Source organism: Dendrobates tinctorius, unplaced genomic scaffold (assembly GCF_039654945.1).
Source record: "Dendrobates tinctorius isolate UK_male_01 unplaced genomic scaffold, ASM3965494v1 ptg000104l, whole genome shotgun sequence".
Classification (NCBI taxonomy): Eukaryota; Metazoa; Chordata; class Amphibia; order Anura; family Dendrobatidae; genus Dendrobates; species Dendrobates tinctorius.
Window position 1 is genome coordinate 16,783,880 of NW_027361772.1, and position 17,421 is coordinate 16,801,300.

Genomic DNA, 17,421 nt, shown 5'->3' on the forward strand with positions numbered 1-17,421 from the left:
GGAGTCACTGACAGGCAGAATTCAGAGAGTGACAGTCCAGACAATGTGGAAATCAGGGATAGATTCTTATTTAAATGCACGAGTCATGGGAAGCGGTTCAGACTGCAGGCGGATGACCTAGCAACATACAGTTGCACACACACTACCACTAGGGAAACCTAGTGGGGAAGGTGCTTTATATGCAAGATTCTTCCCAGCTACTGGCTCGGGGCATTTTTGCAGCTGCACGTGCTGCTCTTTAAGAGCAGGGGAGCGAAAGCACACGCACTAGGTGCACCGCTAGAGGCCTGTGCGGCGTGCACAGGAGGAGGCAGAGGTGCCTGAGGACGCTGCCGGGGCGGTAAGTATGTTGGCATCCTCACCTGGAGGTAGAAGGGGAACTGACAATTGGTGTTGCAGTACCCCCCCTTTATGCACCCTCTTCAAGCCCGCGAGGACTCCCTGCAGAGAAGATGGAGCCAGATTCTTCCTTTTGAACTCCCACAACCACTCATGAGGACCATGTTCTATCCGAACCACTAGAAGAAAGGTTACATCTCCCACCGTCTTCTTAGTCAGGATGCTTCTCACCAACTGGAAATCCTCAGAGCAGAACGGAGCGGGTTTGGAAACAGGAACCTTGAATTGCTGAGTTTTTTTTAGCCCGGCAAGACTTGTTATCCCCTTGGAAGAATCAAAGATGGACTTGGATTCTCCCTCCTGGTAAATAGATAGTAGAGAATCACAATAAGGCTCCGCTTTGAAGTTTTTATCCTGAGAACACCTGGAACCAGAAGATTCCTTCTCTGAGTCAATCTTCAAATTGGCTTCACTGAGGAAACGTCCTTGAGGTGGGAGGATCCTAGGAGCAGGTCAATCCAGGAAAAGATTAATCCAGTGGGACCAAGTCGACTGAAGCAAGTAAAAAAACCATATTCATTTATTCATCTAAAAACAGTTTTAGACAATGTGCATATATATCATCCAGCACTGCAGAAATTAGACCTAAGCGTTTCGGCTAATGAAAGCCATACTCATGGTTAGGGTCTTAGTGTTAAGTTTAAAAATCCAGAAGGATTCATGGTTCAGAATTACTGATAGCCGTTGTATCAATCGCTTCAGACCTGTGTTTTCTGATGCACTTTTTAATGGCCCTATGGTACAACCTACGTATTGAATACGGCACAGGGTGCAGCCTATAAGGTATAGGACACCCTTTGTGTTGCAATTCATGAAATATTTAATAGGGAAGGAAAGCCCAGAGGAAAAGGAAGTAAAATTATCGGTTTTATGGGCGTGTCCACGAGATGCAGTCCACAATGTGATCTCAGTGTTTTTATTGGGATTAGATCTATTTTTACATTTTTTAATATTTGTAGATATACAGTGGGGAAAAAAAGTATTTAGTCAGTCAGCAATAGTGCAAGTTCCACCACTTAAAAAGATGAGAGGCGTCTGTAATTTACATCATAGGTAGACCTCAACTATGGGAGACAAACTGAGAAAAAAAAATCCAGAAAATCACATTGTTTTTTTTTTCATTTTATTTGCATATTATGGTGGAAAATAAGTATTTGGTCAGAAACAAGCAATCAAGATTTCTGGCTCTCACAGACCTGTAACTTCTTCTTTAAGAGTCTCCTCTTTCCTCCACTCATTACCTGTAGTAATGGCACCTGTTTAAACTTGTTATCAGTATAAAAAGACACCTGTGCACACCCTCAAACAGTCTGACTCCAAACTCCACTATGGTGAAGACCAAAGAGCTGTCAAAGGACACCAGAAACAAAATTGTAGCCCTGCACCAGGCTGGGAAGACTGAATCTGCAATAGCCAACCAGCTTGGAGTGAAGAAATCAACTGTGGGAGCAATAATTAGAAAATGGAAGACATACAAGACCACTGATAATCTCCCTCGATCTGGTGCTCCACGCAAAATCCCACCCCATGGGGTCAGAATGATCACAAGAACGGTGAGCAAAAATCCCAGAACCACGCGGGGGGACCTAGTGAATGAACTGCAGAGAGCTGGGACCAATGTAACAAGGCCTACCATAAGTAACACACTACGCCACCATGGACTCAGATCCTGCAGTGCCAGACGTGTCCCACTGCTTAAGCCTGTACATGTCCGGGCCCGTCTGAAGTTTGCTAGAGAGCATTTGGATGATCCAGAGGAGTTTTGGGTAGAATGTCCTATGGTCTGATGAAACCAAACTGGAACTGTTTGGTAGAAACACAACTTGTCGTGTTTGGAGGAAAAAGAATACTGAGTTGCATCCATCAAACACCATACCTACTGTAAAGCATGATGGTGGAAACATCATGCTTTGGGGCTGTTTCTCTGCAAAGGGGCCAGGACGACTGATCCGGGTACATGAAAGAATGAATGGGGCCATGTATCGTGAGATTTTGAGTGCAAACCTCCTTCCATCAGCAAGGGCATTGAAGATGAAACGTAGCTGGGTCTTTCAACATGACAATGATCCAAAGCACACCGCCAGGGCAACGAAGGAGTGGCTTCGTAAGAAGCATTTCAAGGTCCTGGAGTGGCCTAGCCAGTCTCCAGATCTCAACCCTATAGAAAACCTTTGGAGGGAGTTGAAAGTCCGTGTTGCCAAGCGAAAAGCCAAAAACATCACTGCTCTAGAGGAGATCTGCATGGAGGAATGGGCCAACATACCAACAACAGTGTGTGGCAACCTTGTGAAGACTTACAGAAAACGTTTGACCTCTGTCATTGCCAACAAAGGATATATCACAAAGCATTGAGATGAAATTTTGTTTCTGACCAAATACTTATTTTCCACCATAATATGCAAATAAAATGAAAACAAAACAGACAATGTGATTTTCTGGATTTTTTTTTCTCAGTTTGTCTCCCATAGTTGAGGTCTACCTATGATGTAAATTACAGACACCTCTCATCTTTTTAAGTGGTGGAACTTGCACTATTGCTGACTGACTAAATACTTTTTTTCCCCACTGTATGTCTCATTAATGGTACAAGAGGGGACTCTTTGTCGAGTAATTCTATCCTATTGATTTGGGACGCCTGTGTTAATGCATGGTATAAGATTGTATCCTCTGTATGAAAGTCTATTTTTTAACTATTTCGGTTTCCTTAATAAAATCCTCCGGGTACAATTTCTTTTGATGCGGATAAATTCTCCTTTGGGAATGTTTTTTTTATGACATGCACAGGATGACATGATTTGGCCTGGAGAATCGCATTGGAATTAGAAATGGAACACTGTCTCTTTAAGAACGTGCTTGGTTTATTAACGGCAGTGTAAACCAAGCTTGGAAAAACAAGCAAGCGTTGTTTTTGCGGTACCATTGAAATGCACTGCGGCCGTGTCCGTAAGCTGTGAAAAATATCTAGCAAGCTCGATATTTTTTCACGGCCACAAATACGGCCCTCACGGCCACATGGAGCACAGCCCTCCTACTAATTTTTGCGGGCTGATTTTGCGGTCCCATAGAAATATATTGGAGCCACAAAAACGGCCTGCAAAAATACGGCAAGTGTAAAACCAGTCTAATTGTTATGACAGTGGGTAATTCTTAAAGGAGTTGTCATTATAGGACACAAATTCTGCAATATTCTCCTGTTTTACCTTCCCATAAGAATAGGAGGTCATCAATATAGCGGCCCAACCATTGTATGTATCTTCTAAATGGATTAATAGAATGGATAAAGAAACACAGCCTCAGCAGTCGCTGAAACCTTACCATTTCTTACTGATAAATAAAACAATTCAGAAATTATTAATCACACGGGCGTATGGGACATTCAGAACAATTTTTTATTGAATTCAACAAGCAAACTTTCAAATCAGCGGAATGTCATTTAAAAAAAAACAAAAAAAACCACTTTCTCATTTTTCTTCGGTAACATTTGAACAGCTAAAACACACATTTAAAACAAAACCCAAAATGGAAAAAAAAATAAAAATAATGTTTATAGGCAAAGCATTTTAAATTTACAAAATGTATATGCACAGATATTCAGTGATAACTAAAATGGTACAGGTATTTCTAAAATGACTAGTGTAATACTTCCTTCTATATACAGTAAAAATTGGTCAGTCCCACTTAAGACTTGCTAACAAACTGATTTCTTCAGTTTTAATACGTAAACTTTGATCATAAATGCCATAGAATTAAAGCACTTAACATGACTAGTTGCTTGGTTTCATTATACAGAAATGTATACACACTGTCTGCTATCTGTATCGTATAGGAGACGAGAGATGAAATGGCTACAAGCATTAAAGTGCAATCTCCATAGAAGTTTATGAAACACATCCAGCATCGAACACGTGACTATTTGGAATAAAGTGCCTTTTTACAACCCCACCACATCCCTCTCCCCTTTAAAATACCCCCTCCTCAAAAAAAATTTAAAAAAAAATGGCGGATGCACGTAAATATCTTTATTCCAGTATAATAACACGAATCGACCTGACCTGAGAGATCCAATTAAAAAAAACAGCAATGAGTTTCGTGATGGTGATATTTAATCTTGAGGTCACAAGTCTTAAACGCGGCAGCCAATCCTTCAAAAGAAGTGTCATCACGTCTAAAAAGGTGGTGTTCTTAAAAGTCAAATCTGAGGTTGTGCTTGTAACTAGCCGTCCATCTATATATAAAGTACGTTGAAGGCAGATGAAAAAAAAACAAAAAAAATATATATATAACACTACACAAACATTAATTTTCTAATGTACAGTACATTTACAATAAAAAACAAAAAAAAACAACAAAAAACAATCAAAATTGTATTACCTACCGACATGTATCACTAACATCACATCAGTATCACTAAATATATCTTATGTGGGACTGACCTTTTAAAAAAATATATATATATAAGTGCGGATGAATTACACTTTAAAGAAAAAAAATCCCAAAAACATACAAAAAAAAGGGCAAAATTGTAATAATCCCACACACCTCGTACACTATATATTTATATATTAATGTGGTCATATCAAGTCAAAAGTACAGAAGACGTTGAGTTATACCGTGTGTATTTGTGAACTCGGCTAGCCTAAGCTTTTTTCATACACTTGTCTTTTCTCAAACTTTCCCGGATGGTCGAAGTGGTGGTAGAGCAGTGGAGACATTTTAGAACGATTTCCCCCCCAAAAAACTACTTACAGTAATTATATATAAAAAATAAATGTACAATTCAATGCGTAACGTTAAAAAGGTTTTTATTGTCTTTTTTTAAAATTTTTTGTTAATTTGCGGATTCAGAAATGCTACCTGCTAAACATAAAAAAAAAAAAAATAAGGATGGAACAGAATAATGGAGATTATTAACATTTGACAGGCATTTAGTTCACCCACGTTAAAATGGTATTTTTTTTTTGTTTTTTTTCTGACCACCAGAGGAATATAAAATAAAAAAAGAATATATCAAAGTAAATAAAATATGAATGAGGAAAATATAAAAATATATATGTACAAATCTCAACGAAAGAAAACCGTACGTCGTATTAAAAGACGAAATCGAATCTTAGCGGGAGAATGGATCTTTCTTCGTGTAGGCAGCAATTGTGCAAGTTAACACTACTATCCTATGACCTCAAAGCTAGGAACATGGGAACATCGGTCAAAAAGGCCACGTGGGTATATTGTACGCATGTTTAACAGTCTGTATTACAGATGTAACCGATCTCAACCCACCGTAAGGATCTACCAAGCTGTAGATTAGATTTAGAAGAGGTTTGGGCATTACATCCGGGATACAGATACGGGTACAACATACCCGTCGGAATGAGACTTAATGTTGGCTTCCTGTTGTGAACATGATTTACTATATTTCACATATCCACTGAACAATCCCTTGTAGTTCCTTTGATTTCCACATGCTGGGTCCCTCACTGATCACCAGAATGGGGGATCCCAATTTTCTTCAGTAAATGTACCAGTGGTTGAACATGCGTGCCACAATTTCATTTACGGTGTATGGGACTACCAATCTGATGGTGATTTTTGTACCTTTCATAAACATGCGTAGAGAGCGCCGGACATGCCGGTCCACCTCTTCTTTGACAGTGGCACACAACTGAACCCTGATCTCCAAAAAGTTGCGCGTCTCAGAGACGAGACCTTATCTACCATATCCTGTGGATGTGCTCTAAAAGTAAAATATGGTAATAACCCTTTATGTCAATACTTGGTTACTAGTGATACTAATTCTACTGTTAAGAAGTCAACACCAAGGACGTGATACAAGATTAGAAAAACATGGTTTCTCCCAACCCTGTCCAAAGCTTGTGTATGGTATTATGCTCATTCCTACTTACTTTCATAGAGCCAAGATGAAAGCCACCACGAACTTGCATGGAGCCATTTCTGAAAAGAAGCCATGTTCTTTTTTTTTTTTTTTTTTTTTATTTTGTACAACCCCTTTCAAGGAGCATTCCAAAAGGTATGTCACTCGTGAAGATTCCAGCTGACAGACCACCATCAATGTGACTCTTAAAATCGAAGACCGGAAAACCCTTTCACCAATCATTCTGGGAATGAAAAGATAGCTAGTAGACTTGCACAGGAATCTATGGAAGCCACAAGAAAGAAAATACATATAATCCAGATATTGCTCCCGAAAAAGTAGTGTATAAATTGTAATACAAAGAATCCTATATGTAGTAAACCAACACATACAATAAAGATAAAGCACCATGACTGCCAGCACACGGATAGGACCTCTTATACCTCAAAACTTTCCGATCAAAAATTTCCAATGTCACAGCGTTCTATGCCATCTTTCCCTAAGAAACAAGCATAGGAGGTAAATCTCCTTTTAGATCCGTGGGTTCGAAAACTGATTTTTTTGGGAAAAAATATGGACTGTGCGTGATTCTGTCTAAGATTCATGGTTTATTTGCACAGCCATAGTTTTCGAAAAATAATCTAGATGGAATCCATTACCGTATACGCAACGCACACAAACCCAAACACTGCTCAAAAGGGAATATCAGCGGCATCAAACAAACAAGTTCTGGTTATAATGTAATAAACCTCCAAAATAATTCATGTTCTCTATAACCTCTAAGAAATGTCAATTTCTGTACTGTTGGCTACATTTGTAAGGCATTTTCTGTTTTCGTTAGGACATGTGCACACGAGGACTTTTAGATGCCAACGTACCGGTCAAGTTTTTCAAGAAGACGCTTCAAGAAATGACCACCGGAGTTTTTCCAGAAGATTCTCTCCAGTAGTTTTTTTTTGAGTCGGCTTTGCCACTAGTGTTTTTTTTAAATTTGTATGTATTAAATAGTGAGCGGAATGGTCAATGCTTATTAAGCGCTTTTTCGGGAATAACCGTTTTTAAAAAGACATCTTGTGCACATGTCCATAGATTTACTGAACAACAGGCCGATCACAAGCGATCAGCTATAATCTGGGAGGAATTTGCTAATACGCGTTTGATCTCCCTGCAGCGCCACCACAGGGGAAATGAAGCATTACAATGTACCACTGACATTAATAGGCAGTCTGAATAATGATCTGCGTCCTCTAAAACTCTCTGGCTAAAACATGAGGGAACCTAAAACCACCAAATGTAAGGTTTTCTTACACAAGCATTGTTTAGTGAACCATTTACAAAAATAACAGAGGAAAGGGGACAACAAAGAACATCTCACTCTGGAGGTAAAGTCCCGTCCTACAATACGCATATAAAGTATTGATGTAAATGGATACCGTTTAATGCGTAAGTCTCCTGTGGTGATGTTCACTGATTGCCGGAGGTCCAAGCAGGAGACTTGATAATTAAGTGACGCTTTACAACACCAAAGGATTATAATATTTTTTTAATAACACTAAATGTTAAAACTGTAGCCATCTACCCAACTAAAAGTACTAAGGTTGATTTCACAAATCCAACATTCAAGGTCCAAGTTAAAGCCACCATCACTGGACTGGCCACGAGTCTTCTGAACCCAACTGACAAGCCTTAGAGCCATATATGGTGTGTTGAGATTGGGTCAGGAGACCCGCAGCCGGTCCACACATCGCTTGCACCTTCAACAGATGAAACCGGACTAACTTTTCCTACAGTAAGGGACTGACGAAAGTGCAGGACAATGCAAGATTTTAGGATCCATTAAAATATTTCTACATGTATAGCTTGCGGTGTCCTCCAGGCATTACTAAGTCTCTGATCGCTTCATATGGGAGCCTTCCATCAAAAATATACTTACAATAGAAAGCTCCAATGATACACGTTACCCCATTGACTCCCACTTGCATAACGCAACGCATAGGTGACAAGTGAGTACGCTATAAAAAAAAAAAAAAAAAAGTATACTGCCGTGAATAGGCCCAACAGAGGTGAAATATGCTTCTGGACCATGTATGGTAACTGGAGGCCAATGAATGTGTGTCATATACATAATGTAAAAAGAGATCCTTACCATATACTCAAGCATGCTCTAAAATTAGTGTGTGGCCATATGGGGAAAGCCGTGATAAAGCCGGTTAATTTCTAGTATCTGTATGTACACATTTCTACACCTTAAAAGAACATTATATACATGTGAACTAGAATGTGTTTTACCCTGTATGAAATATAAAATCCAACAAAAATGAAATGGAAGGCCAAAAAAGGTAACAAAAAAGTCATCAGTAATAAACATCAAATACAAAACCCTTTACATCAATCACACGGTGTACAAAAGAGAACCTGTCTGCATCAACCTCTCCCTCAAGAAAAGCACCGACTAGCACGGGACTGCCATTTATTATCAGATCTTTCCATAGAACACAGAATATGTCCAGAGCCAAACACAAGTGAGTCTTACCCAAGATTGCACGAAATATACAAAGAACATACGCTGTCGAAGGAAATTGTTTTAGTACACTGTTCTAACAGAATGAATACGATAGGAAAATTTATAAAAGTTATTAGCCATCAGTCTAAAAACAAATGTCTCGTGAAACAAATGAAAAAAAGTCTTACCTGATTAATTTCTCAATGTTTTACTTATTCAGGGTATCAAAAGTCATCTATAATCAAAGTTAAGAGTGGACATGTAGGTTTCCTGCAATCATTAGTAGGACAGTTTAACATGGAGTGGTGGCTGCAGACAGACGATATGTTTGTTATACCACTATCAAGCTATATTAAAGGAGTTATCCAAACATTTACATTTATGAAAAAAGATTGGTGACGCTTATAATTGGTGGTGATCTGACCGCCTGGACATCATAATTCAGAGGCCCATGCATTCCAGTTCAATGCCGCAGCCATGCGCATGCGTGACCAGCACTCCATTCACTGCTATGTGTTTATGGGAGTGGTACTGCACATGTGTGTCAAAGGATCACAGGATTCATGCTCATTGGGGATCACACACTTATGTGAATAGGTGGAAAATGTTGCTAATGGAATAAACTTCCCTTGTAAATAAATAAATAAATAAATGAATGAATCAGCACCAAATTGTCAGCCAACTGAGTGTTAAAAAGTGGGCATTCATTTTTAGATCAAAATTAAGAGGAAATGGAAGGTAGCTGAAGTCCTATAACCAACCACTACCTTTTACTCTACCACCATCTTCACGGTTCAACTTGCTATGTTTAAATTAAGAAACTTAAAAACAAATTATCAATAAAACAGCAGACTGTAAATGCTGAAAGGCATTCCAAAAGTACAAAGCAGAAAGAGGACTGCCATGGGCTCCACATATACCCCTCAAACAATAAGTTAGGCTGCATCCAAGGTCATTAACTCAATGTCTCATTCAAAATTTTTTTTTCATAAGTTAGCCCAACTTGTGTAAATGCCTTATAAGTAGCCGAAGCTGTAGCAACTCTGTAGGTCCCAAGAGAATTATGTGACAATACCAAACATAAACGTTATCACAACACTGTTGAGTATATGGCACTGTTGTTCGTAATAATCTATACAATAAATTAGATGCAATACCACAATCATATAGATTCAAATAGCACAGGCATAGTAAATGGCAAAAAGTTGTGACCCTTACATATTTTAAGATATTCATCTTTTCATAAATGTATCACACTTTTAAAAGTATCGTTAGCCATGCCTTTACCAACTCAATCAGTCCTTTAACGCAAGAGTTTCAGTATGGTTTCAATTGAATGACAGTAAATGGCTCTTTTTTATTGCCCTTAAATGTAACAGAAGGCGGTTTCTCTATCCAGGGAAGATCAAGCGTACCTGATGGTATCAATGCATTTCCATAAAACACAAGCAAACATTAAAGAAAATAAGTACATTCAGTAAAAGAGTAGTGACTAGTAAGATAAATCAATTCATCAAAAGTTAAAACAAAATTATACAAGTTTTTATTAAAACAACGAAGAAACATAAAAAGTAAACTTGACAGCGGGGGCATTAGGCGGATTGTAAAGTGCTTGAATAGGTCCCTAACACATAGATGAGTGCATATACAGTGGGGGAAATAAGTATTTGATCCCTTGCTGATTTTGTAAGTTTGCCCACTGACAAAGCCATGAACAGTCTATAATTTTAAAGGTAGGTTAATTTTAACATTGAGAGATAGAATATCAAAAATAAAATCCAGAAAATCACATTGTATAAATCATATAAATTGTATTTGCATTTTGCGGTGGGAAATAAGTATTTGATCCCTCTGGCAAACAAGACTTAATACTTGGTGGCAAAACCCTTGTTAGCAAGCACAGCAGTCAGACGTTTTTTGTAGTTGATGATGAGGTTTGCGCACATGTCAGGAGGAATTTTGGTCCACTCCTCTTTGCAGATCATCTCTAAATTATTAAGATTTTGAGGCTGTCGCTTGGCAACTCGGAGCTTCAACTCCCTCCATAAGTTTTCTATGGGATTAAGGTCTGGAGACTGGCTAGGCCACTCCATGACCTTAATGTACTTCTTTTTGAGCCACTCCTTTGTTGCCTTGGCTGTATGTTTTGGGTCATTGTCTTGCTGGAAGACCGAGTCACAACCCATTTTTAATGTCCTAGCGGAGGGAAGGAGGTTGTCTCTCAGGATTTTACGGTACATGGCTCCATCCAATCTCCCATTGATGCAGTGAAGTAGTCCTGTGCCCTTAGCAGAGAAACACCCCCAAAATGTTTCCACCTCCATGCTTGACAGTGGGGACTGTGTCCTTTGGGTCATAGGCAGCATTTCTCTTCCTCCAAAAAAGGCGAGTTGAGTTATCAATTTTTGTCTCATCTGACCACAGCACCTTCTCCCAATCACTCAGAATCATCCAGGTGTTCATTGGCAAACTTTAGACGGGTCTGCACATGTGCCTTCTTGAGCAGGGGGACCTTGCAGACACTGCATGATTTGAACCTTTACGGCGTAATGTGTTACCAATGGTTTTCTTGGCGACTGTGGTCCTGGCTGCCTTGAGATCATTAATAAGTTCCCTCCGTATAGTTTTAGGCTGATCTCTCACCTTCCTCATGATCAAGGATACCCCACGAGGTGAGATTCTGCATGGTGCCCCAGATCGATGTCGATTGAAAGTCATTTTGTATTTCTTCCATTTTCTTACTATTGCAGCAACAGTTGCCTCCTTCTCACCCAGCGTCTTACTATGGTTTTGTAGCCCATTCCAGTTTTGTGTAGGTCTATGATCTTGTCCCTGACATCCTTATAAAGCTCTTTGGTCTTGCCCATGTTGTAGAGGTTACAGTCTGACTGATTGAGTCTGTGAACTGGAGTCTTTTATAAAGGTGACTGTGCAAGACAGCTGTCTTTAATGCAGGTAATGAGTTGATTAGGAGCGTCTAACTGGTCTGTAGGAGCCAGAACTCTTAATGGTTGGTAGGGGATCAAATACTTATTTCTCACTGCAAAAAAGAAACAAATTTATATAAGTTATACAATGTGATGTTCTGGATTCTATTTTTGATATTCTATCTCTCAATGTTAAAATTAACCTACCCTTAAAATTATAGACTGCTCATGTCTTTGTCAGTGGGCAAACTTACAAAATCAGCAAAAGGATCAAATACTTATTACCCCCACTGTACTTGGCCAAGTTCAGCTTACGAACCACGCTTATGTCATAACTACTTCCTGTAGCTGTAATTTGGCCATGGCCGATACGGACAAAGCAACGCAGATGGGCAACAACACCACATCTGAAAGCTCAAGACCATTTATCAGCTGTAAACTCTATGAAAATCATCTGTTAGTACCCTTAACAAGTCACACAACAAACAAAATGGGACAGTGAGCCAATCTCTCTTTAAAAAGGTACATATTTACCCTTCAATAATTTGCGTAATTTATCTATTTATTTTGTACTGTAGTCTGGAGCTGCATTCATAATTCTGCCCTAACAGCTAAAGCAGAGCTCCAATAATGTATGGAAACAGTTGTCCATCATCCGATTTCTGCCCAGTGTCTAGCATAAAGGCTACAACTCAGAATGCAAATCATCTATGCCGACAGAATATCGATCGGATTACAGCTCTGAAGCCTTTAAAATGGTAAATGCAGATTTCACTTAACTCAGCATCAATACTAGATTGTGGATGTATTTGGAAACTTTTTTTTGCACGTAAACTGGAAAACATACTTTATCGTTCATTTATAGCGCATGTCTCACGGCTGTACGACAGGCACAGCACAACGTCTAACAGCCATGAGACAAGCAGCCGCGGAGACTCGAACATGTTTTTCTAGCACGTCGAAGTCACTCAGTTAGCAACTGAGCATGCTGAGATAACACCTTATCCAAACATGCTCGCTCATCACAAAAAAAAAAACGCTCTAAAAAGTAGATAAAAGTAAAGAGTGGATTAGCGTAGTGAAGTGGAAACCTAGTGTTCAAGGTCTAACCGTGTTTTTTTTTTTTTACTCGGCAGTAGCTTTAAAATAGCAGCATCTACTGGTTTTCAAATGAACTGGATAAAGCCATAGAGGAAGTGAAATAATAATAAAAAAAAAAAATTAACACTGCTACAACAGCACAAAATCATAACAGTGCATCAAAAAAGGAAAAAAAAAACAACTAGACAGCCAGACTGCAAATACAAGATTTCATTGGCACACAACTGAGGCCTAGCGACAATATTATTATTTTGTGACAAAAAAATAAATAAAAAAGGCTGACCTGTTTGGCACAACATGGGCAAAACTTTCAAGATGCTGCTCACTTCCAGGAAGAGTTGTAAAATGTTATCAATGACAAGTACCTTAATAAAGGGAACCTGTCAGCAGGCAGCAGCATGATGAAGGGACAGAGACCCTGATTCCTGTGATGTGGGTGCAGAGCTGGGTATAAACTCACTCACATAACAGCTGCTAATCTGTGGTGCGGGTGGGGATCGAATAGGAGGCACGAAGCCAGTTTTCCTGTAAGGATAATCTCCTGCTGATAAAACAAAACATAGCCTAGTAAGTAATCGGGTTATCTGGTCCTACATTATGCTGCTCTCAGATTACATAGCACTAACCCGATGACAGGTTGTTCAGGATTAGAAAAAAAATTAAAAGGATTCTACTCTTTTTTTTTTTTTTTTTCCCCCACCTTCACAAAAACAGTGCCACTCTTGCTTATAGGCGCTGCTCGCTAATACAGCTGAAATTTTGCACGTGATTAAAAGCCAAGCTGAAACAAATGGCACAGACCAAAAGGAAGTAGTGCTAGCGCTAAAAAACAAAAAGTAGACCCTTTTCTACCAATCTTTAAAATCCTTTTTAAAAGGAATCTGTCAGCAGTTTTTTGCTATAAAATCTGAGCACAACAGAATATAGGGCAAAAAAGCCTGATTCCAGTGATGTGTCACTTACTGGGCTGCTTGGTGTAATTTTGATAGAATCCTTGTTACCTGCTGTAGATGAAGCAGAGCAAAGACTTCTGGGATGCGTATAAGGATGTGTACCCATGTAATCTTTTTTTCTGCGTTTTTTTAAGCATTCTCCGGAAAAAAACGCATAAAAACCACGCAAAAAAGGCGTGCTTTCTGGGAAGGAGTCCGGTTTTCAGTCAGTAATTTTCTGCATACGTGGGTACATAGCCTGACTTCATCCACACCCCTTACTGGCATCTTCCTGTGCACACACCCCTTACTGTCTGCTACTGGTGTATAACCTCGCTTGCATCCATCACTGGCAGCTTCATGTGTATAGCCCCGCCCACACTCCTTACTGGCAGCTTCCTGTGTATAACCCCACCCACCTCAATCACTGGCAGCTTCCTGTGAATAACCCCACCCACACCTCTTACTGGCAGCTTTCTGTATATAACCCCACCCACACCTCTTACTGTCAGCTTCCTGTGTATAACCCCGCCCATACCTCTTACTGTCAGCTTCCTGTGTATAACCCCGCCCATACCTCTTACTGGCAGTTTCCTGTGTATAACCCCGCCCTCACCCCTTACCGGTAGCTTCCAAAGTGGAGTGTGAATTATCAACAAGCCGCTAATCGCTGGTGGGGTTACACAGATCAACCAGACTACTGTGCATGTGCGATGTGGTCCTGTAGTGATAATCTCCTCCTGATAAAATACTGATTGTATTGAAACTACAACACACAGCCTAATAAGTAACACATCCCTGGAATCGTACACTTGTGCCCTATATTATGCTACTCTCAGATTAAATAGCAAAAAACCTACTGAAAGATTCCATTTAGTTTGAAGAAAGTAAAAACATCTTCCATACTGGTTTGGTGGCTGATACATTGCAAACCCCATTGTACAAGTCTATGTATATACTACTACGAGACAACCAATCCCTTCTGCGGGCCCACTGGCAAATAAAGATGATAAACTGCACATTGGCATCCATTCAGACAAGACAGAGAAGAGATCACTACACACACTATCGGAATGTATATCCAAGCCCAGACGACAGAACAGTGTCTTTATCATACGTAGGGTGTGCATTCTTTTGCATGCATTGCATGCATGTGCATTGTAGGTTGGGCAAATGCAAGTACATTCTATAGGACTCCTTGCGAATATTGCAACCGGCTGGAGTAGGTTTTAGATAGTTACAGAGTAATTAGTGTCAAATAAGTGGGTGTGGGGGGGTCCTACCTCCCCAACCAACTGGGAGAACGGATGTCCCATGGCCATCACAGCAAGCGATTTCCTTTTCATGACAGCTCGTTCTCTGAAGTATTACAATTTACTGTAAAACATATCATCTTATGTGTAGTATAAGGGAAAAAAAAGCACAAGAAAAGAAGAGAAGGGGTTCCCAGTTCTTAAGAGATATCGGAAAAATAAAAGGTAAATCAAGTGCTTTTCGTAGCCAATCAGACGCTCGTTCACACTTTTTAGAGACCCTTGGATAATGGAAGAAATAACGTCACTGAAGAAGAAAAGTCCTAGAAGGGACTTCAAGGAACTGTCCACTACTCGGACAATCCCTTCTTAAAAGGTACTGTACCCCTAATGTAAAATAAAAACAAGAGATAATCACTTTCTGCACTGGTGACGTTCCGGCTGGGTCTCCCGATGCTCCCGTCACATTGTGACGCTGCCGGTTCGAGAGGTTTGATTTATTTACACTGAGAAATACAGTAGTCCAAGCAGTAGACAACCCCTTCAATGCCTTTCGTAAACTTTCATAGAGTACGGGAAAACAAATATGGTCAGTGATCTGGTGAATGAGCTTTAAAAATGGTTTATCCACTTGCATTTTTTTTTTCAAACCATCAGAATGGCAAAAAAAACCCAATTCCCTGCCACTCCCGCTCCGACAATTTCCAGATCCTCAGCAGATTTCTACTTTCTAGAAATGTCTATCACTGAGGTGCATCATGGCTGCAGTCAATGAGTGGCTGAGCAGTCCATTTCCTGTGCGCAAAGCGGAACCAGGAAGTGGAAACGAGGGAAGGATCCGCGAAGTGATGAAACAAGAGCGGCAGGGGATTGGTGGGTATCACGTCTTTTTTTTCCCATTCGAAGAGGACAACTATGTGATTGCACAGTGAGTGACGTAGAAGATGGCCTACATCTTACATGCCTCGTGGTCTTCCCACCTTATTACACCGAGCTTACAATACACATGCAAGCATATTCATTATGTGTCTAGGATAACGTGGCAGGAAGCAGCTGAAATTTCTTTATTAAGGGCTATCTGAAGTCGTCGACCTATTTCATCCTGATGGGAACCTTCATCTCTGGCCGGAATGGAATATTGGTTAATCAAGATTCACAAGACAGGCAAAAAAGTTTGTTTCAATCCACCACATATTAGAGACGTAAGAGATGACACTATTGCCATTTTTCTTTTTCACGTTCCTTGGATATCCAGGAGGAATGACATATACGTGTACACTGATGGCATGTGGTAGGCAATATCTGTTCCCCTTGAGGTGCCTCAGAAGACTTGTTGCTCCTTACGCCTCACCAAATAGGCCGCGAGGAGAAAAATAACCGGGATCAGCCATTGTAAGTTTTCTTCTTAAAATATTGTTTTTTCCCCCCTAAAATCGGCACGCGAGGCATTTAATTCCAACACACATGTTTAAAAAGAACAGCTGCCGTTGAATCCTATCGAAATCTACGTACTTAAGAAAAATTACTCTGGAAAGTATCCAGGAATAATGCTGAATTTTTCCACTTGTCTGTTAACCCGTCGGAGCTGCAAATTTGCCATTTTGTCAATACTTCTATGAAACTTTTTGCATGGAGCTGCATTTATAGCATGATTGCCCCCCCCCAAAAAAAAAAAAATCAATAGTAATAATAATAATAATAAAAAAAAGTTAATAAATAGAATAAATACAACTTTGCTTACCGCAAAAGTGGAGGAAAAAAAAGGGATTGATTTCACTGTTAAAAAAAAAAGTTAAAACAAGTTTCCAGGAACAACAAAATGACACTAAAAAGACGAGTACAATCCAATTCTGGCATTAAAACACTTTGATGTGTGCGTTACAAGCCCCCACTACACACTGAGGAAGAGGCGGAGGAGGAGGGCCGGAGTACGTGGTACTGACAGGAATAGTTTTCTGTATTAAGTGCATCATCTCCTTTAAAACCCGGAAGGAAACGTGGAGTCCTCGCTCTCTAATTTACATTTAAACTTTTTCTCGTCTCCACAGGACGGCAAGTGCTGGGGGTCGTGCTCCGAGCAGTAGAGTCTCCCGTCCTGGGCTGAGGCCGTCAGAGCGCCTTTCTCGTGCACTCTGCAGAAAGAAGACGGGCAGAAGTCGCAGAAGGATGACGAAGTTGCTCCACACACGTCACACTGGTGCCACGGACAATCCCATTTACCTATGCAAAAAAAAAAAAAAAAAAAAAAAAAAGATAATCCGACAGCAACATAATAAATATGTAGATCGCTACTTGGATGCAAGTTATCTATCATGGTTAGGCTGAATTTAGACATAAGTGAAACGAGGCGAGTATGAAACGTGAAGTTCAGACCGGTTGCGAATCTCCTGACTCGAACACAAGACATATACGAGACGGTCGATTCGAGTCAGCAGAT

At 39.9% G+C, this 17,421-nt stretch overlaps 1 protein-coding gene across 7 annotated transcripts in view; it reads right to left on the minus strand.

Annotated features, from left to right (window-relative positions):
• Positions 1–3,767: 3,767 nt before the first annotated feature.
• Positions 3,768–17,421, minus strand: part of NSD3 (nuclear receptor binding SET domain protein 3) — a 154,574-nt gene continuing 140,920 nt past the window's right edge. For all 7 annotated transcript variants that reach the window (XM_073588829.1, XM_073588828.1, XM_073588830.1 and 4 more), the window contains one exon: positions 3,768–17,204. In XM_073588829.1, coding sequence (XP_073444930.1) covers positions 16,963–17,204 — 242 coding nt within the window. In that variant the 3' untranslated portion in view covers positions 3,768–16,962. The remainder of the gene's footprint in view (positions 17,205–17,421) is intronic.